The sequence below is a fragment of the Electrophorus electricus genome, chromosome 11 (genome assembly GCF_013358815.1).
Source record: "Electrophorus electricus isolate fEleEle1 chromosome 11, fEleEle1.pri, whole genome shotgun sequence".
Lineage (NCBI taxonomy): Eukaryota > Metazoa > Chordata > Actinopteri > Gymnotiformes > Gymnotidae > Electrophorus > Electrophorus electricus.
In genome coordinates this window covers 18,851,465-18,877,850 of record NC_049545.1, presented here as the reverse complement: position 1 = coordinate 18,877,850, position 26,386 = coordinate 18,851,465, and the positions used below count along the sequence as shown (strand labels likewise).

General features: G+C 41.5%; 3 protein-coding genes across 3 annotated transcripts; 2 read left to right on the top strand and 1 right to left on the bottom strand.

Annotated features, from left to right (window-relative positions):
• The first annotated feature begins 1,188 nt into the window (after nt 1–1,188).
• LOC113576275 (tandem C2 domains nuclear protein) lies at nt 1,189–12,421 on the top strand. Its single transcript, XM_027008257.2, has 11 exons — nt 1,189–1,346; nt 1,552–1,746; nt 1,926–2,093; nt 3,244–3,320; nt 4,667–4,742; nt 5,103–5,209; nt 5,788–5,904; nt 8,091–8,282; nt 9,739–9,853; nt 10,298–10,497; nt 10,679–12,421. The coding sequence occupies exons 1-11, from the start codon at nt 1,277–1,279 to the stop codon at nt 10,787–10,789; spliced, it is 1,428 nt and encodes a 475-aa protein (XP_026864058.2). The 5' UTR covers nt 1,189–1,276; the 3' UTR covers nt 10,790–12,421.
• Nucleotides 12,422–16,351: 3,930 nt separating this feature from the next.
• Nucleotides 16,352–20,961, top strand: plek2 (pleckstrin 2). The gene is made up of 9 exons (XM_035531823.1): nt 16,352–16,408; nt 16,510–16,671; nt 18,347–18,534; nt 18,809–18,900; nt 19,180–19,367; nt 19,544–19,645; nt 19,884–19,967; nt 20,425–20,503; nt 20,834–20,961. Exons 1-9 carry the CDS (start codon nt 16,352–16,354, stop codon nt 20,959–20,961), a joined length of 1,080 nt encoding a protein of 359 aa, XP_035387716.1.
• Nucleotides 20,962–22,516: 1,555 nt separating this feature from the next.
• On the bottom strand, nt 22,517–26,127 carry si:ch211-10a23.2 (uncharacterized protein LOC567812 homolog). The gene is made up of 4 exons (XM_027008253.2): nt 25,949–26,127; nt 25,443–25,531; nt 24,365–24,557; nt 22,517–23,787 (listed from the first exon to the last, which is right to left on the bottom strand). The coding sequence occupies exons 1-4, from the start codon at nt 25,973–25,975 to the stop codon at nt 23,644–23,646; spliced, it is 453 nt and encodes a 150-aa protein (XP_026864054.1). The 5' UTR covers nt 25,976–26,127; the 3' UTR covers nt 22,517–23,643.
• Nucleotides 26,128–26,386: the final 259 nt, after the last annotated feature.

Below are 26,386 nucleotides of genomic sequence, written 5' to 3'. Positions count from 1 at the left end.
CCTTTTTGATTTTGTACTATGTTGCACTTTTATTTTATATTTGTTTACTTAGTTACTTATTTCAGAGCAAGAGTTTGATTCCTTTGTGGTCAAACTGATTCATGTGCTTGAATAATGTGCTGTCCTCTGTTTTAATTTCTTCAATAAAACACATTTCATTACACTTTCAAACCAAATGATTTATGTGCTGAAATTGATTAGTTGCAATAGAAAAGGCTATGCTTTACACCATTGAAATCTAGCCTACTATTTATCAGACAGATTTAAAAAAAAAAATGCATATGGAGCAGTAACAATTTAGTTACCAGTCAGACAAGAACAGTAATCAGATGCTTAAGAGAACACTGCTGGTATTAATTATACTATTAGTACTTATCATGGCAAAACAATTTTATTGCTGAATATAGGTTATGGCCAAATCATTATATTGAAACTAAAATATATAATGTTACTATGTGAACCTTGCTTAAGAAGTGCAAATGTTATTTTCATGTACATCACAACATTAAGTGTAAATTTCATCTGCCATTATTTGCCTAAAGTGTTCATAGTAACATTTTACTTACACTTAGTGTCCATGGTGTGATATTACTATGTATACTTGGTCTAACTAGCAATAGCATTCCATTTACATTTACTGTAAATAGCGTCTGCAGTTACTATTTACAATAAGTGTAAATAGCAACATTGTGTTGTGCTGTCTGCACTAAATGTACGTAGTAACGCTGAGCTATTTAAACTTAGTATAAATAATCCAATGCTACAATGTATACTTAGTGTAGATGCACAGTGTTGTTATTTACACCTAGGGTAAATAGCGTCTGCCAAGACAGAAACCCAGCGGACACTATGACCGACCGCGGGGCGGAGTTTCCACCGCGTACTCCCGGGAGGCTTCCAGCTGCACCTGTTGAAACTGCCGGTACAGAGCGTGCGTTTCGCAGACTTGACAGCGGCGCAGGTGTAACCGGTCCTGGCGCGATTTTAATTCACTGGTTATTTTGTACGTTATTTCGTACATGGTGAACCGAAGCTATGAAAAGCGGTTACTTACTGAACGTTTTTGTCTGATTCAGATAAATTCAGGTTAACTTAAACACGACATACTCAATCTTATAATTCTTTGGTTTGAGGAAAGTTATTTCTGTTTATTGTACAAAAGCTGTCATTATTTATCTCATTGGGATACCCAGTTAAGCCTTGGAGCGGTTTTCAATCCTATTACTAAGTGGAAAAAACTCCCAAAGGTTATCTAGACCCTGCTGTAAGAGACAGCATGGCAATGGAATGTATTAAAAACTGCTGCAAGATTTTTATAACTAAGGAGGAAGAACCGCGTGTTCAGAGTAAGTCAACACTTCTTATTGACGTTGCGTGGTATTTCTGCAGTGGTCTGTTTGCATTTGCTGAGTTCATGATTAACTTTGCAATACTCCCCTGATGAATTGATCGCATATTAAAATCTTAACAGCTGTGGGATGCTGATTTTATCTTTTTGGTATGTTGGTTTGATCTGTGTTCGAACTATTCAACCGCGTCCGTTCGTCACAGTAATCGAAGCGCGATCCCCGGAAAAAGCGGCGATCAAAACCGAAGGGAAGGGAAGAATGGGCGTCTCGGAGGATTATCTGCAATCCAAACTGCCCCCTGACGGTAGAGAGATCCCGTTCGTGCTGCCCTCCTTCAGACCGTCCTACGTGCAACCCCGAGGGACTCGATACAACAACTTTCAGAGCGGTCTACACGGTGAGACTGTAAAGAACTACATCCGCAAGACTCCACACGTATTGCATATAAAATGTATGTTGTGTCACAATGATTTTGCCCCCCTAATAGCAGAAGTGAACAATTGAGTGCTGGAGCTTACACATGTATAATGTTTTTCTATGCACGTGAACTTAAAAATATATGTCCATATCCTGTAGGTTCGGCGAGGGTCACGTATGCAGAGAGGAAGGCAGAACTTTCCGGTTCCGGTCCAATCGTATGTGACACCAGTGGGCACGTTCTCCCTGGTAATCTAACCAGCCATGTGTCCCCTGGGTCTGTGAGACGGCCCGCTCCAAGAGGCCTTTCCAGTCTTCATGCTTTGGGTAGGCCACTGGTACCTCTACACACAGCAAGGACAGCTGTGTGCTACAGATAGTAACATCCTCTGATCAGAAATCCTGACAGAACCCTTTTTGGTGGGGTTATAGTTCTAGAGCAAAACAGAGCCCATGCGTTGCAGATCTAGAATTGCTGTGATGTGGACCGCACCCCCCCCCCCCCCCCCCCGCACTAGACCCTGCTGTAAGATTTGGAAATGACAGACTTCAACACCATTCAGGACCAGCATGCAGAAATCCTGGCCATGGCGAAACCAAATTCCAAAAGGTCCTCACACGAGGGTTCAGGAATGATCAAGTCATCAAATTAAGGAAGTATACAGGGAGGTTCCAAAGAGACACCGTCACTGATGCACTCATTAGGTCCATATGGTGTCTTTTATCTTTTCTCCCCTTTATGGCCATTGGCAGTCTTTTTTTCATAAAGTAAACATGCAACAGTGCAAATGATGTAACTGGGCTAATCTTCTATAATTTTCGAATAGCACCCCACTGCATGCTATATTCCACTCAAATATTTACCCTCCTTTTAATGGTTTCCCTTGGTCCATATGGCCATTCCTCAACACAAATCAGCTATTGTTCGTTTCACATTTGCATGGACAATAGTCCATTTCTTATTGTTAAGTAACCAAGGCTCCTGCTGGTCATATGTTTCCTATATTTTGCACTGATTAAGGAAGTAAAGACTGCATGTGGCTGTTCATTTTGTTATGTAACAGATGTTGGTGGATGCATGAATCCCATTTGGCCTTCGATGTTATTGTACTGTTCACATTCCTTGGGCTGTACTCTGTTTACACACATCTCTACTTGTTTGTTTTATACTCTTTGTCTCATTCAACACTTACAATTTGATGGTTACCTGACATTTCCAATTCAAGCTAAACCCAAACTAAACTGTATGCTAACCACATGGCAATCAGAAGCAATTAGCTGCATGCAATATTTTACATATAACAGATCTGAATGTAACAGATCTGGATGTAATGGAACTGGATTTATTGGGATTTGATTTGAAAGACACTCAGGCCTGGTGTGAGTGCAAGGGTGCGTGAGCATCGGTGCCATGTGGGTATGTGTGGGAATAGATGTGGGCTTAAGTGCTGAGCAGTGTGTTGCATTCCTCTTGCAGCTTGCGATCAGAGCGGAAGACAGAGGCTTTCTGCCTCCATGTTGGATTTGAGTGGTCCTCACAGTCCCCACATGCAGGTGATTGCATGCACACACACACACACACACACACACACACACACACACACACACACACACACACACACACACACACACACACGCACTGACACATACACATACACAAATGCACTCACATATGCACAAATACAGTCCTCTGTACAGTTCCACTTTCTTAAATCACATCACAAGATTAGGGTTAATGAACAAAGCTAAAACAAATGACTTCTATGTAGTCAGCTGTTGATTGCATTGTGTAAAGGTCATAGACTTGTTCCATACCTTACAAAATAAATACCTACAATATTTGCTGAACAACTTTGTTTTAAAGGCAACATTCATTCTTCTAAGAAAACGTGACTTCATAAACAGATATTTTGTAGGCATCATATTGCATACTTTAAATTAAGATTTTTTTCTCGCAGATTTGTATCTCACCAGCAACTGGAAGGTTTGGACTTTTCACCTTTTGTTTTGTTCTGATCTGTTGATCTGAAAGAGTTTCTCCAAGCAAAGTTTATTTACTTATATTGGAGTTGAAGTTCCATGTGGGATGCAAATGTAGCTATGAATATTATGAATGGGGAATAAATTATACGGACGCTGAGTGTTTAACCCAAAATTCAGGTGGTAGTGTTGCCTTGGGTAGGGTCTGTCTCCTTTTAAATTATATAAACGATATTGAGTTGGTTTGTTGTCCCCAGCCCATTAGTGAAAGCAAATAATCCATAGTCACTAATTTGCACTATTTTGCAAAATCTTCAACAGTGCTCTAACGTCTCTGCCCAGGAGCCACTCAATCTCTCCTTTTCTCTCTCTCTCTCTCTAGCTCACACTCACACACATAAGAAGACACAAACGCTGCAGCTATACACTGTTTTTCATGGTGGTATTTCCATGATAGTTCTGCAGCTGGGATCTCATACCCAGGCCGAGGGGGTCTGTGATAAAATGTCTGCTGTTAGGGTTAAGGTGGAGGTTGTTATTCATTCATTCATCTTTCCCCCCTCCCCACAATGCACAAACACACAGACACGCACAATTCCTGGTGCTGCCACAGACATCTGTGACCTGGCGTCCACAATAGCACTTCTGGCCCTGTTCTCTTACTGGAAGGGGGTGGCATTGTTGCTTACTTCCTTGACCTGGATAGTACATAGCAATTATCAATGAGTAACACTTGGAACCAAACTGCAAAAAAAACCCTTCCTTATAAAAGACAAATAGATGGAATCTGGATGTGATTTATGTGGCTATGAACTTGGCAAGCAAATACTGCATTTTTTTCTCTGTACTCAGGAGTTTATGTGCCCCCGCCCCATTGAGGATGAAGTGTTAAGTAACGATCCCCCTGTCTCCGTCCACAGCACTACGATTCTGTGTGGAGTGTCCCTAGCAGCACATCCTCCTTGCAGGACTCCTTTGGGAGCAGCCGTAGCCTAGGTAACCATTCACAGCAGCACAGTTGAGACATAGCTGCAAACATTCCAACAGACCTGGAAGGATCCATTTATGGCGAACACACACACACACACACACACACACACACACATACACACACAAATAAAGTCTTGAAAATCCACTGTTCAATTGTGAGACGACAGATGAAGTAATTAGTTCCACGGGTTTTCACAGAGGGCCAGTGTGCTGTCAGAGCACAGAGGAAGGTGTCTAAGATTAACCTCAGTCCCAACACTGCCCACACACACACACATTATCTCTTTATGGAACCTACCTCTCATAACTCGAGCCTGTGTGTACTCTTTGCCCATGACGTGTGTGTGTCTGTGTCTGTGTGTGCAGAGTCCATAACACTGTCTGGGGACGAGAAAGAGCGGGAGCTGGGGAAAGTCTGTGTCCGGTTGAGCTACCAGGAGCTGGTGGAGCAGGTGTGGATCACCCTGGTGCAGGTAGGATTACAGCCCAGGCCAGTGGGGCCTTGCTGGGACACAGCGCACCTTTGTGTTGCCTCTGTTCCGCGTTCAATGGAGCTTCTGTCCCACAGATGGAAAGAGAAATCTACTGCATCTCTTTCCACTTTGAGCTTTTCCCCACTCTCTCTCTCTTTCTGTTTCTGTTGTTTTCTTGACCTTCTTCTGTTACTCTCACTTCCTCATTCTCTCTCTCTCTCTCTCTCTCTCTCTCTCTCTTCTTCCCTCCTTCTTTCTTTCTCTTTTACTCTCCTGCTTCTGTAATTCCACCTGCTCCTTCTTACATACTGAGGCAAAACAAACACACATTCACCATTTATTTGCATTTTTTTGAATGGCAGCAATGGCCAAAATGTTTTATCTCTTCATCATTTATATTTTGTGTAATAGATGAAAAAAAATACCTACACTTTGCCTACACAGTCTTTCCTCCCCTTGGTTTCCAGGTTTGATGGTATCTGTTCACTTATTCTATATTTTGTCAGAGATTTCCTCTCTCTCCCTCTCTCTCTCTCTCTCCATCTCTCTCTCTCTCTCTCTCTCTCTCTCTTCGTCAGTGTAAGGACATTGGTGTATACACAGAGGGGGTGGAGCAGCAGAGGGTTGGGGTTAAAGGGATCATCACCATGGCGAAACCTGTGCAGTTTAAGACTTCGGTGAAGGAGGCAACACCAGTGAGTGCAGTTGTACTTTTGCACCATGCCCACAAAACACACACGCACATCTAAATCCCTCTAAAACACACACCTTACGCTCCAAAACACACACCTTTACACCCCAAATTACTTTTACACCATTACATCCTAAACCACATACACTTGCATCTAAAACACCCCAGAAAATTTATTTACAACCTAAAACACACCCCTACACCCCAAAAAACCTTCCCATTCTAAAATACACACCCTTTGTGAACACATACACACACAAACTTACTTCCCAAACCATTGATCCTTAACACCACACACCCTTACATACCAACAAATACAATTCAAAACACATGTCCTTACATCTCAAAATACATAACAAAAGCATGCACCCTGATGCCTCAAAACACAAACCCTTACCCACCAAAACACACACCTTTACACCCCAAAACACAAATCCTTGCACTTCCAACAACCCACTAAATAGCTCTGCTTGCTGGTTAGGTTTCTCACACCACAGATTTACAGTTTTGTATAATACACACTTCTCCTAGGTGTTGTTTTGTGTGATAGAGCAATGCCATTACTGCATCAACAACGCAAGTGCAGAAATTCTCTAAAAGTGAACTGATATGCCAAGAAACATAGTCACATTGTAGTACAGACTGTAGTACACATAGTTAAAGTGTCATACATTAATGGACTCACATTTACTTCTTTTAATTATTAGCCTAAATAGTATTATTGGGCAAAGTATTCCTTTAACAGGTGAGTATTTTTTTACTGTTTTATTGTAATATTTAATATTTATGCTTATAATAAAATATGTATATTTAATGTTTTATACTTAATACTTAAATAAGTATAAGAATGTGCTTTACACAATAGAGGTACACACAGGATATCCACAAGTCAACTGTGCATGCAGATGCTGAGCTGTCACACAAAGCCTAATGCTTACTATTTCCTGAATAAAGAGAGAGAGAGAGAGAGAGAGAGAGAGAGAGAGAGAGAGAGAGAGAGAGAGAGAGAGAGAGAGAGAGAGTCTCATGCATCTCCATGTTCTGGGCGTTTCTCTTGTGTGCATGCATTGCTTATCTAATTACATAATTAGTTACCATTCTGACTTCTCAATCCACCCATCATTGTTCGAAGTCAAAGGGAATTTGACTGAAAAGCAGCATTAAATATGCTTTTGTTGTGTCTCCTGGTGCATTCTGGGGCTGCTAAACCCCGGCTCTGTTGCATCAGAGGGAAGCAGCAATGGCTCACTGTCTTTGAGAAATAAACACAGGATTTATTTCTTTCGCTCCCTGAAGTCAGCTTTGACATACAGATTCTTGCACTTGCAGATATGATTAGTCTTCATCCACTGAGTTGCAGACACGCGATGTCGATATATCATTTTAATTACAAGGTGAATCACTCAAAAAACAACAACCATGTTTCCTGGAGGACCCAGTTATTCCCCTCCCTTCCTCTTTGAAACGGGAGTGTTGCTACAACGATTGTAAACATGGATATTCCAGAACCTGTACAGATGTTTTACATTATTCAAAGCCTTTAATTATTTTTATAGCAAAGCATTGCCAGCATCTGACAATGTTCCTAATGGATTAAATATCCCTATCAGAATAGTACTAAGAAATAATAACTATCTCTCCTTCAACTTTAGCTGTCTTATAATCAGAACGCACAGTAGCTTACCGATGTTCAAAGGGTTAATGATCTGGATGCCTTTATGGTCAGTGGCCTTTTGCAGGAAATGTCATGAATTCACTGCATTCTTTTGCAGTCGGGCAGTGTTAGCGTGTGCTTCTAACACGAAGATGCAAACATGCTCCTACTAGCTATTTTTGGAGCACGTTTATATGCATTACCATGTTGATGAACATATCAAAGTAAGATTTCCACGACGTTCCCAGTTAACGATTACGGTGGCATTCACACAGGTGAACACCCACTTGGCCTGCTTGTGCAGATATCACATAAGGAGTACGTGGTTTTAAATTTATCTTCTGGCGATACGGAGTGTTTGCGCTGTGTCACCCACAAGCATAAATTATTGTGGATAACCCACGACATCGCCATGAACAGAACACATGGCTGAAGAGTTAAAGCTTAGCCCAATGCACAAAGTCTCCAAGAAAACTCTGCATTTGAACACATTCAAAGTGCCCATATTCTTTCACCCCCCCCCCCCCCCATTTCAGGACCTGGTTGTTATGGAGACGTTTGTGTTCGCTCTGGGCCTGGAGCAGCTGCGCAGTGCTTCACTCGTCCTGCGTGTGCAGACGCACGCGCCTCGTAAGCGCACGCTGGGAGAGTGTGCCGTGTCGCTCAGGACGCTGGGAACGCAGGAGACCGAACACTGGCTAGAGCTCCGTCCGCCCTGCAAAGCACACGTGGGTAGACAATGGACCTCTCCGCACTCCCTGTGCCTATGCTTCGTGTCCTGCGTTGTCCTGTCTGCAACAGGCTTTGACTGCTTAGTCTGGAACAAGCATCAGTGTGGCTTGTAGCTAAAATGAAAGTGCGGAAATTATGCGCTAGCTGGCCTGGTTTTCAACGGAAACACACCATGAGCAGAAACACACTATGTACATATGACAGCCCCTTTGCCCAGCCAAGTTTACTGTTTTGTTGGCATGAAGATGAATGTGGTTTAGGTAATGTTTTCTTGCTAATTAAGCACAACATTTTCATGATTACTGATACAGTTTATTATTACAGCTTATTTTGGCCATATTTTGTCTTTTTAATGAACATTCCAAATGCTCCTAAAAATAGTTAACTGAACAGCAAGCAGTTAATGAGAGTTATTAACTCAACTGAAATATCTTTTTATAACATGCTTGATCTTCTTTACTTCTTTACTGTTTTAGGTTATATTGTCTTATACTGTTTTAGGTTATATTGTATAATTTTTTAAAAATATTTCGTGTATTGTTTGGTTAGCGGTTACAATATATGAAGCCTCCTTTTCTGGGCAGTCACAGTTACTTTGTGGGTTTTTTTTTTTTTTTTTTTTTTTTTTTTGTTAAATTAATGTGCATGTGTACTTCAGTCTCTCCATGTGATGGAAATGATCAGTAATCATTTTTACTGATCGGGGACAGAAAGTGAGCGTTCCGACTGTAAATATGATTCGCAGACAGGTCAGTAGCGAATGCAGGCCAGAGGACCAGGTGCTGGACGAAACTGGGTCACGTCCCGCTTTCAGTGTATACCCACTCCCAGCAGGAATATGACTGGTAGTGCCCTGAAAAGCCTGCCCAGACTAACTGAATCCAATCAAATGCAATACAAACCAATCTCCTACAGCCTGAATGGAATCGGAATCAGAATCACTTTACTGGCTGTGTACGCTTACATGTACAAGACATTTGGCCTTGGCGAAATTGGTGCTTACTGAAAGGGACGAAACAGAAATACTTACAACACATAGCCCATGGTACATTGGTGATCAGTGTTGTCTACTGCAATATAGTGCAGTTTTTTTCTATGTAAAAAGAAAGTGGAGTTTCACTCAGTGTTTTCTTCTCCTTTTGTTTGGCTGGCTGTCTTTTGTCTAAGGCAAAGTGGGTGGGAAGGTGTTTGTTATTTCACCCGAGTGTCATAGAGGTCACCCCTGTCTCGTTGAGCTGTGTGCGTGTGTCATTAGGCAGAGTGAGACCCTGAACTTTATCCATGCCTCATTCGTGTCGATAAGTGTAGTTTGACCCTGGAGGTCACCTGCGTGTTGTCAGGCTGTGTGCCTTCGGTTAGGCAGGGCGTGACCCTGGAGGTTGCCCACTTCTCATTGGGATGTGTGAGTTCTGTTAGGCAGGCCTGACCCTGGACTCTGCTCAACTCCTACAGGGTTGTCATGCTGAGCTCCAGCTGTCCATGTGTTTCCAACCAGTCAGCAGTCGCATCCAGATCGGGATCCTCGCTGCCCAGAACCTGCCATCGTCGTCCTCGCTCCTCGCACACGGTTAGTCCTCCCATCTCCATTTATCCTACCAATACCAATCACACATGTAGTCCCCTGTGGAACAGCACCACAGTCCAAACCCTCTCCAGCCAATCAGATTCCCATTATAAGAGTCATTATCTGTCATAACCCTCCTCTCCCTACACTACAATGTTTTTTTTAATCTTCTCTTGATGAGAGAGGATCAGAGAGCCCTCCAACCAGCCAGTCCATGATTCTGTACTAATTCAGTTACTAGTGGTCCTGAGGCAGTGCTCTACCTGAGCTGGGATATGTGTCAGAATGCGGACTAGCTAAGCTTGTTCCTTGCTCTGGCTCTCTGTGAGGAGGTTTTGTTAAGTTAGGGCAGGTTGTTGTGTGGCTGTTTACTGTACTGTGGAAGTGATTCAATGAGTCCCCCGCCCAAATCCCTGCCTCACCCCCACACCCCTGTCCCGCAAGCAGGTTTTTTTGTGAAAGTTGAGATGTTCAGCGATGGCCACTTCATGCTGAAGAGAAAGACGAAGGTGGTGCGGTCATCAGGCAAGCGGGTCCAGTGGGCGGAGACAGTGCTTCTACCAACTACCAGTCAAGACCATCACCTTCAGGTGTCAGTCAAACTGTATAGCTGTAGCTCCATTCGCCGAAAGCACCTGATTGGACATGTGAGTGTGCACACACTCATGCATGCATGCATGCATGCATACACACATACCATCTTTGTATAGCAATAGAGTATTCAGAATTTTATTGAATACTAATATTTATTGAACATATGCATGTAAAAAGTATTAAAAATGCTTCAAAACTGTTACTACCTCAGAAATCCATTGTGTCTGTTTCTAGGTCCTCCTGGGTGTTGACAGCCCATCACCAGATGCAATGGAACAATGGAAAGACTCTATCAAGCACCCAGAGAAAGTAGTGACTGCATGGCATAGAGTCTGCCACTCCTGAGAAAGAGAGACAGACAGACAGACAGACAGACGGACGGACGGACAGACGGACATGAGGAGAAAAAAAGAGACAACACTCAACTAGACACAAGCCAGTTGCAAAGCACATACTGGACACACATACACGCACAACAGTGTCATATTGGTGAACTGTCATAAGGGGTTTTGTTGTAGCATTGCTCTTTGTTGTTGATATTTTGCTATTTTTATGAAGGCCATGAATTTCTTGCCTTAAATGACATTCTGTGGTGCCACTGACTTTTCGCAGGGTGGACAGACATTACAAAAATCCAAAATGCTCTCTGCGGCTCCTGTAGAAAATGTAACAATTCTATGATATGTTGTAGACGAGTAGGATGTTGCCCTCAGCTTTCTGTAGATGTTTACGCGATGACTGAGACTGTAGTTTTCTTCAGAAGAAAGAAAAATACTTTTAGGTTTTTTCCAAAGGAGGCAGTCCTCTCCAGGGGCTTTTTTTGTGGGTCAAAGAAAGCTGACACACTCAAAAAAAAAACAAACTTAAAGGTTAAAAGGATTGAGCTGCATTCTTGTTCCAGGGAAATCCAATCCTTAAATTCGAAAGTGTTTTTACAAAGAGGACAAGAGGTAGAGTGAGAGTAAGGGAAAGGGAGAGTGAAGGCATGCAGGACAAAGAAATGTTTGTTAGCATGACGTGTTAGACTTCCCTGTATTTCCTGTAATATCCATAAGGAACCTTATAACTTTTCTTCCTGATGCCCTCAGGTGGCTGAAACTAACCATAAATGCCCAGTTTCATTGCGAACATTTCACGTGATGTATTAAATAGAGCCATAGGACTTTGGTACCTTATTGTCATGTGACTGACATTTTAATGAGTATTTAAAAGCACGAAAGCCTAATTAGTAGTTTCTGTGACTGTGTACACAAAGGGTTGATTCATCAAAATCTGGCAACCTGATATGTAAACGTATGGTTCTCATCCATACATGAGACTCTAGGTGACAAGTCAAGTGACCAGTTAAACTGACAGATTCCAAAGAGATTTGAACAAATTGCGCTCATTATTGTATTTTCTACTCAGTCGTTCTTTGTTATATATTCATGTGCTGATGCATCTAAATGGTGCTACGGCCACATGTGAATTTATATATATGCTCTGTAAACATGCAGCCTAGAGTTTATGGCAGCTTGGAACAGGCAGTACCAATTACAGAACAAATATTTATAACATTATGAGCATAACATATTAGTGCGTTTATTTCTTTCTTTGTATAGCAACAAACACAATGTAACTGATATTGTATCTTCCATCTCCCACAACTAGTCATGCCCCAATATGAAAATTCCTGAACAATACAGAACAATTTGAAAATGTACCTACCGATACTGAGTTTTCACTACACTTACCTAAATTGATACAATTATTACCTCACCTTCATCCAAACTTTTCCTTGTACTTTTGGTGTATTTTATGTACATTTGTGTACTTTTTATGTTACTCGTGCCTGAAGCTACATAGGCAGCATCTTTTAACTGTTGCCTGTTTCTGAACAACGTGCCGATAGTCAGTTACACAAATTCTTGGTTTGCTTGACTAATATCATTTGTTGACAGCTATATTGCTGCATCCCTACTTATGATCAGAACTTATGACTGAAATATGCAGGTAATCTTCAGAGTTTAGAGTAAAATCCACTACTCCAATGTGTCTGCTAATGTACTTTTATGTATCAACTGATCATTCATGTTTAGGGTGATTTTTTTTTTCATTTGAACAGTGAATAGTGACTTTTCACTGGCTGGCATGCCCTGTTGTGGGAACTTTGTAGTCACCACAGTATTTTTTCTACAAAGCTTCCAGAACAGTTATTCAAAAACTATATTGTGTACACTCATATAAGTTGTGGGAAAAAAATTATATGCTATATTTTGATGTAATTTTTTCTCTTCAGTACCAACTCAAATATAACAACTCAACTTTAATTAGGAATTGAACAGGCATGTGCACGTTTACATAATAAGTGCGTTTGGAATATTTTATATATATATATATATATATATATATATATATATATATATATATATATATATAAAATATTCTTTTCTTTCCAAAATTGTGGGTGTGTATGTGTGCACGCATTTGTGTAAGGTGTTTAATGAGTCGTGAGCAGACTTTCCTGAGATGGCCTGGCAATTGTGTGTCTACATCCGGGAGGAGGGTTTCAATGACATCATCACTGACGCAATAGCGTTTGATTAGAGTTAATGGTTACCTTGAGAAACACACCTCTCCTACGTACCTTCTCTGGGATGCAGCTACAACACAACAAAGCCCAGCTGCGGCGACCTCCCGTCAGCTCGATCATTTGATGTAAAATGGTCAGGCTAGTCGTGTAAAGTCCATATTTTTCTTTTCATGGTGTTCTGATAAAATCAGCTGTGCTTAATAGTTTTCTGGCTTGTCAACAACCAATATGTGAGCTCTCTCCAGCACCAGACAGGGAGAAGCAGGTACAGAAAAATCTCTGATGTGTAGATGAGACATGAGCTGTGCTCGAAATAGCCTACTACATACTACTCATGTACTGCTTGGGTCCAAAATTAGTATGCAGTATGTATTTTTCCAGTACATGACAGGTACCCGGATGATGTATTACTCCGGCCAATTATTCCACTCTGCATCCAGACCTATGAATGTTCAAAATAACATATACTGTATTCTGGATACTGATCCCCAGTGTGGTATGCAGTATGTGACAAACACAATCCATACTCAGTAACGTGAACCTATGACGGTTCCCCCAACTTGGGAAAGATTTTTGGCTACCGCTGCATGACATGATGCAATACACCACAAAGATAGCTATGGTCTCATACTGGAATATTCAGTGGAAGAAGTATATCATTCTAGTATGTTTCACGTACTGGGAAAATGTATTTTGGTTGCATACTGCATACAACATACTGATTTGGGTCCTAATTAGTACATGAGTAGTATGTAGTCGGCTATTTTAAACAGAGTTTGTCTTTGTGGTGTACTGCATCCCCGTCATGCAACGGTGGTGAAAAATCTGTACAAGGGAACCTAGTATACAGTATATAACAATGCAGTATGCAGTATACAGTATATAATAGGCTATTTTCAAACACCCTGGGAGGCCCTGGAAGGTGAGGGTCTGCTCTTTAAGGTCGTATTTTCAGAAAAAAAGACACTGCAAACACACAAGGGCAGCTGTGGCCAAAGCTGCTTCTGTTTCTTTTCCATTGTTCAACAGTTCCTCATGTAAATTTCCAACACAAGCATGAGGGGAAATATTCTCCAAAGGAATCTAGTTAGTCTTTCAGTGACCCTGCAAGATCCCGTCTTTGCAAAATGATCATCTGTGACTACACTGTGTTTAAATGGGAGATGATGTCAGTCGTCTTTTAAATAATATTTTTGGTCTTTTCAAAGTCTTCTGGTGTATAGTTAGCATAGGTGTTGTGTGTGTCATAAACAAACAAATTATTTTTAATTCAATGTTCCAGGTGCTCTTTTGTTTATCGCAGTTAAATGAGGTGTGTGTATATTCAGATGTGACACGTGCCTGCATGCCTACATGTGTTTTTGTGCTCCATCACAAGGTCAGCGAGAGAGCGAGCGAAAGAGAGTTCTCTATGCCGTACAATGTTTATAATAATGATGGTAGATATACGTTTATAATAACGGTGCTCACAGCATCGCAAAACGGTGGCTAAATAGATCCATGAGACCGAGAACTGGCCCATTTCCAATTTCTGATACCACCTACAAGACTTTCCTGATACGTTGCTAGGACATTGACAACAGCTTTGGAAACTACGTGAAGTATTTCTACCAATGTGCATTTCTTTAGGTTAGTTTTGTGTCAGTTTACAAACGTTCTGCTGAATGCGCCCGCACACAGCTGTGACCAATAAGGATAAAATGCAGTGCGATGTTTGTGTGTGTCGAACAAACCATTTAATCAAAAACGGATTAGGGCTGTGTCCTGGTTAACCACTTCATCTGCCGGATCTGAGTTCCACAAGACTGTGAATGTTAGTGCGCGTCCGTGTACGCGACTTCAGTGGAGTCCCCACGAGTTCTCAAAAGACGCAAATTACCTAAAAGCTCCAGAATATATTACTACGGGGATGACATACTACTTAAGAAGTGACGTAAAGGATTGCATTAGGCCTCTGTCTGAACGCTGGTGAATCGTTTAAAGGTTGCATAGAGCAAGCGCCACTAACACTCATCTCACATAAATACGATTAGCTTCCTAAGAGGCACCTACACTCACTCAGCACTTTATTAAGCACACCGACCTTATAGGTGCATTTTACTATTACAGACTGTAGTCCATATGTTGTTGTGCACTGTCAGCTCCGTTCATCACTGGAAAATTTCTGACCTCTGTTGATTTGACGTTACTTGAGTAACACTATTCTCAACAAAACAGCGAAATTGGTATGAAGGTATGGCCCCCAGCAGCGTTACTCGCCTTTTCTTTTCTTTTTTTTGCTTTAAGAGCCGGGTTTAGAGCATCCTGCCACCCCAAATATCCCGCCAACAACGGTCCTGCTAGCCCAAATCGTGCATAGCAGCAAATGGGACTATTGCCTCTTTAGCCTCTTTACATCAAGAGAGGTTTTCTCAAGCGTTTCAGATGAAGTAGGTATTGAGTGTATATCACAGGAGTTTTCCGCCCCCTACCGGTGATTATAAGTGCAGCCGTCTGTCGCTCTCCCTCCGTGTGCTACTAGACATTTGCACCTCTTCAGTATAACGTTCGTGTTGAGACTTGGCAAACGATACTTTAAGGAACAAATCATGAATTAAGTGGTATTGGTAAAGTGTACAGGATTCAGGATTTCCGTTACAGTCTTGAGGAACAGGTGCTTGCTTTTAGTGATGATCTCTGTGTGTGAAATAACTGCAATGACACTGCTGGCCAAAAAAGGGCAGACAACTGTTCAGTTAAAACCCGGATTAGAGGACTGTACAGAAAAGTTGTGGTTTCTATATGTTTCAAAAGCAAACATTATACGACCAATTTCATTTCAAATCCACGCTTGTAAGTAACTACATTTCCATTTAGACAAAACTCCATATCAGCTCATTGCGGGGCTGACTAACGTTACTGCGTTTCGTGTCGTAAAATTCATCTACAACTCCGTAAAGTAAATCACTAGATGACTACCCGATGCCACCCAACAGAGCCACTAGTCACCCGTGACTCAATATCTTTCGCGGTGATTCATGAACTAACTACCTGTGCTCCCGTCCTACTGCAAAGGTGTCGCGTTTACTGGTTCTAGCTGGTCGTTTTCTAGACATACCCGCCTCCTGCCTTGTATGATTCAACGTGAGACCTTTGACCCTCTTGAAAGCAAATTGTTTCCCATTCCAAGTAAGGGCTTTTATCACCGTTCCGTGTGCGTACTTGCTGGGTTGAAGATGGATTTTTGCGCCCCGGGGCGTGGAAGCGTTCGGGGAGTGAACCGTGCGTCAGAGGAATACTTCACTGCTATAAAACATCACAGGCGCAAAACGTTCCCAGAGCGGTGGAAAATCGCCATGGACGCGAATAAGCTGAACAACTCCATTCTTAAAGAGGGATTTTTGGTGAAGAGGGTAAGCCACAGGCACTTTCATTGCCGTGTAAGAGGTGTAACAGATTGTTTTAATACCTTCGTACCACAATTTCAACATCCTGTGTGTGTTGTCCTTGTCAGGGTCACGTAGTTCACAACTGGAAGGTCCGATGGTTCGTCCTACAAGCAGATAAGATGCTTTATTACCGATTTGAAGGGGGGAAACGAGACTGTCATCGCGGGACTATACCTTTAACCGGCTGTGAGATTACCTGTCCTTACCTGGAATACGACACCAGACCGGTAAATTAAAGGTTTTCCTCTTTGGACGAGATTAGCGTTACATAGGCAGGTGGGGCAATGTAATTATTACTCCTTATCCCTTTTCTGTCCCACCTGAATTTACCATGTCAGTACTTTTTTTTTTTTTTAACCTGTAGAAATAACCCCAGGTTATTTAAACCGTACGACATGCCATGCCAGTCATATGTCGTGGATATGAGTTTCCAGAAACGCTCGAGGAAACATTTGTCTGCCAAAGACTATCTCAGAGGAGAGACTCGTCTTTTTGTCGTGTAGTTTGTTGGCCATAAGGTGTCATGATTTCAAGGAAAATTAATCGTGTGCCTTCGCAAGCGTTTTGCGTTCCCATGCAAACTGAATTCTGAATCATTTTTAAAGGCTTAGCATTGGAGTATTCACGTTATACTATGCAGTATTGCTATGTTTTCTAACTCTGCATTATGCATGCTCGGAAATACTGCACAGCCCGTATAATTTGTTAAAGTCCATCAAGCGGAGTTCAGAATATAATTATTAGGTCCAACAGTGGAAATGGAATCATGAATTCTCTCGTTCAGTTATCACTATAACACCTGACACATCATCAGGTATCACAATAACTATCAGTTATTATGTGTAACCGCCTCATCTTCTGAAACAACAGACACTTCTGTTCTAGCATCTGCCTCTGTTCTAGTTCACAGATGAAGGCTATTCAAATTCGACAGGTAAAATAAACAATTTAGGCCAAATCCCATTTCTTATTTTTACCCTACTTCTTGTTTTTGAGTGTTCCCTTGCCCCTTGGTATTGAGTTACAAGGGTTGGTGATTGAAATATTGCCCAACGAAATGATACAACCCTAACAAACATGATACATAGTCAGTAGTCTTCAATTCCATGCATAAATTGGTCACCAAATAAAAAAAGAACATGGCTTCATTACCAGGCTAGCAGTGCTGTTTAGAAAATCCTGCCAGTCTGCATTGATTTTAGACGATACTCACTGCCAGACTTCAGTTCAACTTGGGGGGGGGGGGGGGTACATTTCTTTGCCTGCTGGCTCAGCCATTTTGCCAGTGATTAGAAAATGTGTCGTAATGCTCCATTTAGAGTGTGCCTCGGAAAAACCTCCATGTAGCCCTAACTTCAACTTACCACTCTAGCCCAACAAGACCCAGGACACTAGGTATGGGCATGCAAAATGGAGGGGTATGGTTAAGAAGCAAGGAGAGAAGTGGAATTGGGCCTTCATGTACTCCACAATCCAACGTTTTCATGCTAGGGCTTGTCCGGAACGCAATTTATTTCGCAATGTATTTTTGAAGGAGTAACCGGTAACTATGGCATCACTTGCTGTGGTGTTTTCCGCATATAAACACAGAGGTTACCCATGGATAAGTGGACAGGTACACACAAGCATATTAGCACACAGGCACACACAAGCATGGTTCTTCATAATATATTAATAATATTTTTGATAATAAAGAAGTTGCAGTACTTCGGGTAAATTTGGTATGGTGAGCACAAGGTGAGCCTTATCGCATTACTGCAGTAGATCCTAAGATGGTGATTCACATGATTCACAGATTGCTTTGTTGCTCCTTATTGGCTCAAAGGGTTTTGGAGACACATGAAGAGAGAGAGGCAGAGATGATGGTTTTATCAGTGTAAACACAATTTGTTCCTCCAATAGCTGGTCTTCAGACTGAAGACCAACACTTCAGAGGAGTACTTCCTGGAGGCGTGTTCAAGGGAAGAGCGTGACGACTGGGCTGCAGAGATTGGTGCAGCACTACAGAAGCTCCCTAGCGGCTCCAAGACTCTTCCTGTGCCCTCGTGCAAAGGCTCAAAATCACTGCAGCTTCATGACATCAACCTTAGGTGAGATGGAGTGCGAGAGAACGTCTTCTTGTTGCCATAGAATGTCTTCATTTTTAGCCCTCATCCAAAACCTCAGCCTTGCTCATACTGAAATCTGACATTGCATATGTAACAGAGTTGAAAAGGATATTATTTTCAACTCCGTTAAATATATGTGACCATCAACTGAATATACTTCCTAGTTCCCAGGCTGTAATAAATCACTTAAGTTGACCATCATCAGTGTTTGTATCTCTGAGGTTTTGATATTAACGAGTGTGACTCTGCTTCTCAGTCAGGTGATAGACTCCATGCATGACGTCCACAGTGGTATTAAACTGAGCAGTCATGTAGAACAGTGTAGCACCTACATCAACTGCTTTTCAGGTGAGTGGCTGTGAAACTACTAATAAAAATACAATTTTTTAAAATGTAATGCAACATCTTTCACAAACTATATTGCTTTAAAATATCAAATCTGACCACTAATGATGACAGGATAATCACTTGACAGACCAACATTTCAGGAAAACAGTATTTAACCTCAGAAGATTGATATACTCAGGTTTTGGTTTTCAAAACTGTAAATGTTAAATAGCTGTGGACGTTTATTGGTGTACGCATGCGGGTGCCTGTGTTTGTGTGGGCGGTTGGGTGCGTGTGCAGGGTCGACGGTGGTGGACTGGTTGGTGTTCATGCAGCTGGCTCTAACGCGGGTGGAGGCTGTGACGCTGGCCTCCACCCTGCTGGACGAGGGCTGCCTGAGGGCCATCGGGGTCAGGAGTGTGGACGCTGGGCGTAATGCCACCCTGAGCGAGCAGTTCCTCGACGATTCCACTGCACTTTACAGCTTTGTACGTCACCGCCCATGCTTCCGTGCACTCTGCCATTTTCTTCTCTTCTCTTTTGGAAAAATCACTTGAGAATAAGCAGAACCTATAGTCATAATTTGCTCTCTAATAAGTCAGAAGTCACACTAAATAAAAGTAACGTGAGAGGACTCACTGTGCATACGTGCGTGTGCCACCAGGCTGAGGGCTTTAAGAAACGGGGGAGTGTGAGGTCGGAGAAGTCTACGTCTGCTGTGGAACTGAGTGGAAAGGTGCAGAAGCGAGGCTACCTGCTCAAACAGGTGAGGGCTGGCCTCATTCCACAAATGTCACACAGAACAGAATGTTTCTGAAGCAAAGCCCACTCACAGGTTCAGGACAGGTCGTGACTGACTGGTTCACAAATGCAGTTGGCCTAATTTACTGATTTGCTGTACTTAATATATTTAAAACATCACTGAAGTAGATGGCTTTTTTTTTTTTGCCATCCCTTTCTCACGTGTGTGTGTGTGTGTGTGTGTGTGTGTGTGTGTGTTTCAGGGACACAAGGTTAAGAACTGGAAGGTGCGTCTGTTCGTGCTGAGGGAAGAGCCTGGCTTTTTGCACTACTATGACCCTAGCAAGGTGAGAGTGACATTTCCTACAGACATCACAGCTCACCACACATATCAGACATGTAAGAAGTGCGATCTTTTAGAGCACCCTGTACGTCTTAGACAGAAGTACACAGCGAACTGTAAAATAAGGCCAGAGTAGTGTACTTTGCACTGATCTGCAAGTCTGCTTCTTAATGGCAAAATCCATATTGCTGAACTAACATTGGGGTGCTGTGTTCATTTGTACCATGCAGTGCTTAAATGGACACTTTACGTATTAGTTTTACATTGTTGGTGGTTATTCAAATATTATAGATTTTGCTAAGTAGCACTTTTAAAAAAGCAAATGAAAAATGCACAAGAAGCAAAAATACCAAAAATAAAATCAACAACCCCAGAAAGCATGCTTTAGCACTGCTGTTGTGATATTGCTACCACTACTCTTTGTTGTGAGCTGACTTGACAATTTCCTGTGATGACCTCAGGATGACCTCACTCCGGCAGGCGGGTTCTCTTTACGTGGCTGTCTGGTTTCTTCCCTGGATGATAATGGTGTTCCGTCAGGTGTGTGTGTGCGCGTGTGCATGCTGAAACAGCATAATTGCACCAATACAGTTACATTATCAATATCAAGCAGTTAGAATGCTATGTGAAATATATATATATATATATATATATATATATATATATATATATATATATTATTGCTAGGGTTAATCATAAAAAAAAGACATTTATCATGTTTTATAAAACTGTGACTTGAAATTGCTATTATCAGCATAGACATGTCCAAATACCTAGACATGATTTCAGGTTTGGGTGTCATGGTAGTTAAGTAATATTTGCTGGATGTTTTCTGGTAAATTATACTGGTGCTGTTGTCATCATGGGCAGGTGTGAAGGGTAACGTCCAGGGGAACCTGTTTAAGATCATCACACAGAAAGATAAACGTTACTTCATTCAGGCCCCCACAAGACGGGAGAAGATGGACTGGATCGAAGCCATTAAAAGGCAGACCTAAAGCGCCAATTTAGCCATTAGCCCAGCCATGACGCTAGAACAACAGATCTACTCTAAGCACTTTTTTGTGTAAATGTATATTTACTGTAAATATTTTATATACATTTCTAGTGTTTTACACTGTGCTAAACCTCAGTATTACTCTAAGTTATTGGCTTTCTTTTATTTGTAGCTTACTGATGCATTTTGTTTACGTTCTGTTGCCAATAACATAACTGTTAAAGTCTTGTCTTTTTTTTTTTTTTTTTCAAGAAATGCAAAACTTTGAGGAACAACTGTGAGAAGTCCTAAATTAGGAATAATGCCACATCAGTTTTGTGATATCAAATTTTGTGATACCTTATCAGCTTCCAATTGCAGGAAAAAGTTCAATATGTGCTTTTGCTATACACCGCAGTCCACATTATTATGCAAATTGGATTTAAGTGTCATGAAGATTTAACTTTTTGTTTTTCAGTTAAACTCATGGATGGTATTGTGTCTCAGGGCTCCTTGGGTCACTGAAATCAATCTCAGACACCTGTGATAATTTGCCAGGTGAGCCCAATTAAAGGAAAACCACTTAAGAAGGAGGTTTTCAGTAAATGTGACCTCTTAATGCTGCAGATTCAACAAATGACCATTTTCAGTTCTTTACAACCTACAAAGTGTTTTGAAACTCTGTTGTGCATAATAACTTAGAACAGTGCATTTTGAGTTTATTTTTGAAAAAATAGTTAGTGGGAGGTCAATAAAATTCGATTTATACTCTAACGGTTGATGACTTGAAAAATTATACTGAGTCATTTGCATTGACCATTTAGGAAAATCGGATAAATATTTGCATAATAATTTGGAATGCGGTGTAGTTGGTAAAAGAGAACTTTATATTTTTCCTACGAGACATTAAGCAGGTTGATGCTAATTTTACAGGTATTTCTACATACTTAACTGAAAAGTAACAGCAAAAATAATATTAAATAAAGACAAAAAGACATTTGCCTGGGAACTGTGGTGAAGGAAACCCATACCCCCTAAGGAAGAGAGGGTGATGTGATGGGGATTGCTACACCAGGGTGGCTTTTTGGTCCAGTGGTCAGGGCACAAGTAGGGCCTGAGTGGGCTTTGTTCCCTTTGCCACAGGAATGTATCTGTGGAGTGTGTACATGCCTGTTCACTTTCACCTTTTAAAGTGTTTTCATAATGCTGTATTGTCAGTGTTTTTATAACATAATTTATTACAACTGTATTTTATTGATAAGTCTTAGTGTCCTTTGCAAGAAGACTAATTTATATAATAAAGCCACAAAATATGGCTCAACACCCATCATCACTTACATATGATCAATTTTTTTTTACAAATCTCACCTACTTCCCAAATAATCATTGTGAAAGAAGAGCGTTGGCTTTGCTAATTGACGAGTGGTTTAGAACAGGCATGAGCTAAAGAAGAGCAATTCCAGGTAAAAGGAATTACTTTTCAAAACACACCAGACACTCATTCATGTATTCTGTGCATTATACTCATCCACATATCACCTGGATTGGACATCATAAATAAAACAATACATAAGCGATTTGCAAAAATGCCCTTATACTTTTATTGTTTGAAATATTGCAGATATACAGCATGTTGAATCAGTTTTCATCTTTTTATTTTGTCTTTTCTTCAAGCAGTCAGATCTATGACCTGTGCATGTGACATACCCCAAAATTCTAATTACCATATGCAAACTGTAATGCAGCATATCTCAGCTTCAGAGTCTAGCTAGAATCCCTGTATTCAAATCCTAGAGGTGTGTCTACAACAGATACGTTCTTAACTTAAACACCATGCATGCTATTATTTCACCAGTCTCTTAAAGAGACTTACTAAAATTATTCAGAAGTATTTCTACGTTCTCCATTAAGTCAGTGAAAGCACAGACACTCATGAAGGCACTTCTGTTGTTATTTGAAAGAGCCACAGTAACGAGTTAATCCAAGGTAGTAGCAGATAAAAGTAATCAATTGGGAATTTACGAACTACCTCCACCATTTGTAGTGATGTAGAAATAAATGAATGAAATTACATAATAGAGGCTAGCAGAGTAATAGTTTGGTTCATTTAATTAGTATAATTCTAGTTTAATAGTGAAAAATTGCAGCTTGGTAGGTTTATCTGCATCAGGACAAAATGGTCGTTTCAAACAAGTGTTCTTGGAGGCCTGAATCTTTGTAGATACTACTGACTGCAGCCAACACGTGAAAGGTTGGTAGATGTAATGCTCATTTGACTTTCAAGCATGAACAATTACCATATGACCATGTAAGCACTGAAAACCCAAATCAGCCACTCAACTTTCAAAACCATTATGAATTATTCCAAGCAGTGCTTCCTTTTCAAACATTTCTGCACATTAAAGGATCCTGCTGTTATTGTTTTGCACGTTATGTTTGAGAGTGCTGTACAGCTGTGTGGGCTGATCAATGATGAAGATCGGTAAATTAAGTTTAAAAGCAAAATCATGCATTAGGTATGTAAGAGTTTCATCTTCAGATGTTCACACTGCCCCACCTGAAGGTATACACACTACGTCTCAGCAGTGACTCTTAGAAACACACTGGTGATTATAAGTTAAAAAAAGGATGGGTCTGTTAATGAATTAGAGTGTCGTGGCACTGTTGTGGCATCGTCGTGGCGTTGTCGTGGCGAGGATCGCACTCAGGCGACCTTGGTGAGCTGCAGGTCTCCGAAGACTCGTAGGGAAGTGAGGGACGCTAGCTGGGTGACTCTGTGAGAGAATCCGCACAATGGCTGGCCGTCCACCAGGATGCGGAACTGCTGGTGTTCGCAAACGATCTCCATCTGAGAGAGACAGAGACCGACGAAGCGAGGGGTTAACACAATATATGTCAGCATAGACTCATAGGGTACATGTTAACGGGAGAATTAAGCGAAAGGCAAAGCATTCTCAGGGAGGGAGGAAGAGAGGCAGAGTGAGAGAATGAGAGACAGAGAGGAAGAGCAAAAGAACGAGAGAGACAGAGTGATTGATAGAAACAGAGAGAGCAAGAGAAGGAAAAAGAGCAAAGGAAAATTGGGATGAAAGGAGAAAGAGGAACTGAAGAGATTAAAAGAGTCATACAATGGCACGCATACAATGTTTGTACAAGTTTAGAAAACAAAAAGCAAAAAAAACAAAAACAGCCTGTGTTGGTCACATAAATGACAGAACTGCCTGCACACTGCTAAGATTTTGTAGGCTACAGCATCCACACACAATGCAGCAGTTGTGTTTCACATCGTGTAGTTGTGTGTCTGTTGCACGTTACATTTGATGGTCCTTCATTTTTCTTTATCAACACAAAAAGCTGCCCAACAGTCTCTGATGTCTTGTAAGATTTAAGAGGGGCTTCGCCGGCCGCAAGAAGCCCTTTTTTACCTTAAAGGACTCTCCGGCAGCGAACGGGAAGAAGGAGATGGCGCTTTCCGAAGCTCCCCACTCTCCAGCCAATCGGGAGTTACGTAGCACGGACTTCTGACCGAAGCTCACCGTCAACTGCAAGCCCACGTCCCCCTTCTCCTCTTCCTCCTTGCCCTCTGCCCGAGATGAGCAGGATAACGTCACCACCATGCTGCAGGAGAGGTCAAAGGTAACGAAAAAGTCAAAGGCCCCTGAATGAGGACAGAGAGCACCAGGAATATTAGACTCTTCTTTAGTGGATCAAATAAGGCTAAATTATATTTTACTGGATGTACTGTATCTATGTTTACACAACTGTGCAACTACTCCCTCTGCTGGATTTGCTAGCTTCCTCCCATACAGCAAAAAAAATCATATTGCATATTGCATATCATATCAGATACAACAAGGCATACACGAACATCTCTGGAGTATGAAGAATGCAAGAATTGCTGGTAGAGGTAAACGCACAGCATAAATGATTTGTGTAATTAGACTGCGACGAATGACCTGTCAGCGAATGGTTCACAAGTCACCACATCAAAGTGACTAATGTTCCGTTTATTTCCCAAATAAGGACAAAATGGTAGGCATAATATCTTTTGTAGCATCTAGCCGAATAAGTCTTCACGGGACATGTTTTTTTTTCCCACGCCGGCACTGGCAAGAGCAACTGAGACTAGGCACTGGAGAATCGTGCTGCAACGGCTGCGAATTCCTGTCGTTTCCAGTTCCCACACTGCTTTTGAACTGGAATGGTCTGTAGCCCAATCCTTTAAAAAAAAAATAATTTTTTTTTAAAATCTGACTCTCTTTTGCGGTTTTGTGCCAAGACGACTTCCGTTACTTGCCGGCACGCTGACCAGCCCCGGTGAATCGGAACAGTTGGAAGTTGGTAGGGCGGCACAATTAGCGCATTGTATCTGCGCTGGCCGCTGGTCTCCGGCTGCACGCCCACAATGAACCGGTCTACGGTCGGGCGATAAACGCGCCGCGACGCGACTGGAAAGACGCGATCGGAGTTACCGGTCGAAGTAAGACAACGTCCGGGACGTACCTTTTCGGCTGTTTGTGAACAATGCCCATCACTACCAATCTCATAGACGGACGTAGGCCCCCTTTGATCTCACCAATATAGTCCTCTTCCTGCAGACAAAGACATAGCTAGACATATGGCAAGCCCGCCCGGTAGATTTCGTTTCGTCGCAAGTGTTCAAAGCTTTTATGGCAAATGTATGTGAGCGAACAACCAGTAAGCTATGAATAAATCGCGATCAAGCCCTGACAACCCGGCTGTTTTTTTATATCTTGCATAAAAATAAGGTTGGTTGATTTCTCTGTGTCACACTTGCAAACCTGTAGTTTAGTGGTACAGTTAAATATGGAAAAAGGCACACGGTGAACACTAGACTATTAGTAATCTTTAAACACACCGCGCTTCAACCTTATGTACGTTTCCTTACTATTTCACTAAAACAACGCGCATTTCTGGTCTAACGCACAGGCCGAAATATGTCATATTTGTTTTTCTCATTAGACCATAAAAATATTAGGCTTACTTACATGTCGTATTTTTTCCGTGTCTGTCATGTTTTCCTCTCTTGAAGCTACTTATTATTACAGTAAAAAAGGAGTGATTATATATTTTTTGTTACGACAATAGCTGTCATTGAAACGCTTTATTATTACAGCGCGCGAGCTAGAGAGGATTCTAACGCAGCCGCAAACCCCGCCTTGGCTGCCTCGCGCCTCTTCGTTTCCTTGGAAACCGTCTCACGCTGACCCGCGATAGCAATGACAAAGGTGGCGAACTCCAGGTAGTGACGACAAAAGCATCGATGAGGCTTTAACCTCACTAAAACCACACGTCAGATTTCGCCCCAGTGTGCATTATTGGCCGTCTTAATCCAGGAACAGTAACAATATTTAAATGTAAAAAATTAAAACGATCAAACAAATGTATTTTTGTTATTGTTATCAAACGATATAATAATAACAATA

What these genes read in the sequence shown, in the direction of transcription:
- si:ch211-10a23.2 (XM_027008253.2), bottom strand. Translation starts at nt 25,975, where the DNA reads ATGACAGACACGGAAAAAATACGACAT. An exon ending in ACACGGAAAAAATACGACAT is followed by an intron (nt 25,532 to 25,948) that starts GTAAGTAAGCCT and finishes CTTTGTCTGCAG; the next exon opens with GAAGAGGACTATATTGGTGA. An exon ending in CTGCCGGAGAGTCCTTTAAG is followed by an intron (nt 23,788 to 24,364) that starts GTAAAAAAGGGC and finishes TGTCTCTCTCAG; the next exon opens with ATGGAGATCGTTTGCGAACA.
- LOC113576275 (XM_027008257.2), top strand. Translation starts at nt 1,277, where the DNA reads ATGGCAATGGAATGTATTAAAAACTGCTGCAAGATTTTTATAACTAAG. An exon ending in CTCACAGTCCCCACATGCAG is followed by an intron (nt 3,321 to 4,666) that starts GTGATTGCATGC and finishes CTCCGTCCACAG; the next exon opens with CACTACGATTCTGTGTGGAG. An exon ending in TGGGAGCAGCCGTAGCCTAG is followed by an intron (nt 4,743 to 5,102) that starts GTAACCATTCAC and finishes CTGTGTGTGCAG; the next exon opens with AGTCCATAACACTGTCTGGG.
- plek2 (XM_035531823.1), top strand. Translation starts at nt 16,352, where the DNA reads ATGGACGCGAATAAGCTGAACAACTCCATTCTTAAAGAGGGATTTTTG. An exon ending in AGGGATTTTTGGTGAAGAGG is followed by an intron (nt 16,409 to 16,509) that starts GTAAGCCACAGG and finishes TGTCCTTGTCAG; the next exon opens with GGTCACGTAGTTCACAACTG. An exon ending in CCACTGCACTTTACAGCTTT is followed by an intron (nt 19,368 to 19,543) that starts GTACGTCACCGC and finishes GTGTGCCACCAG; the next exon opens with GCTGAGGGCTTTAAGAAACG.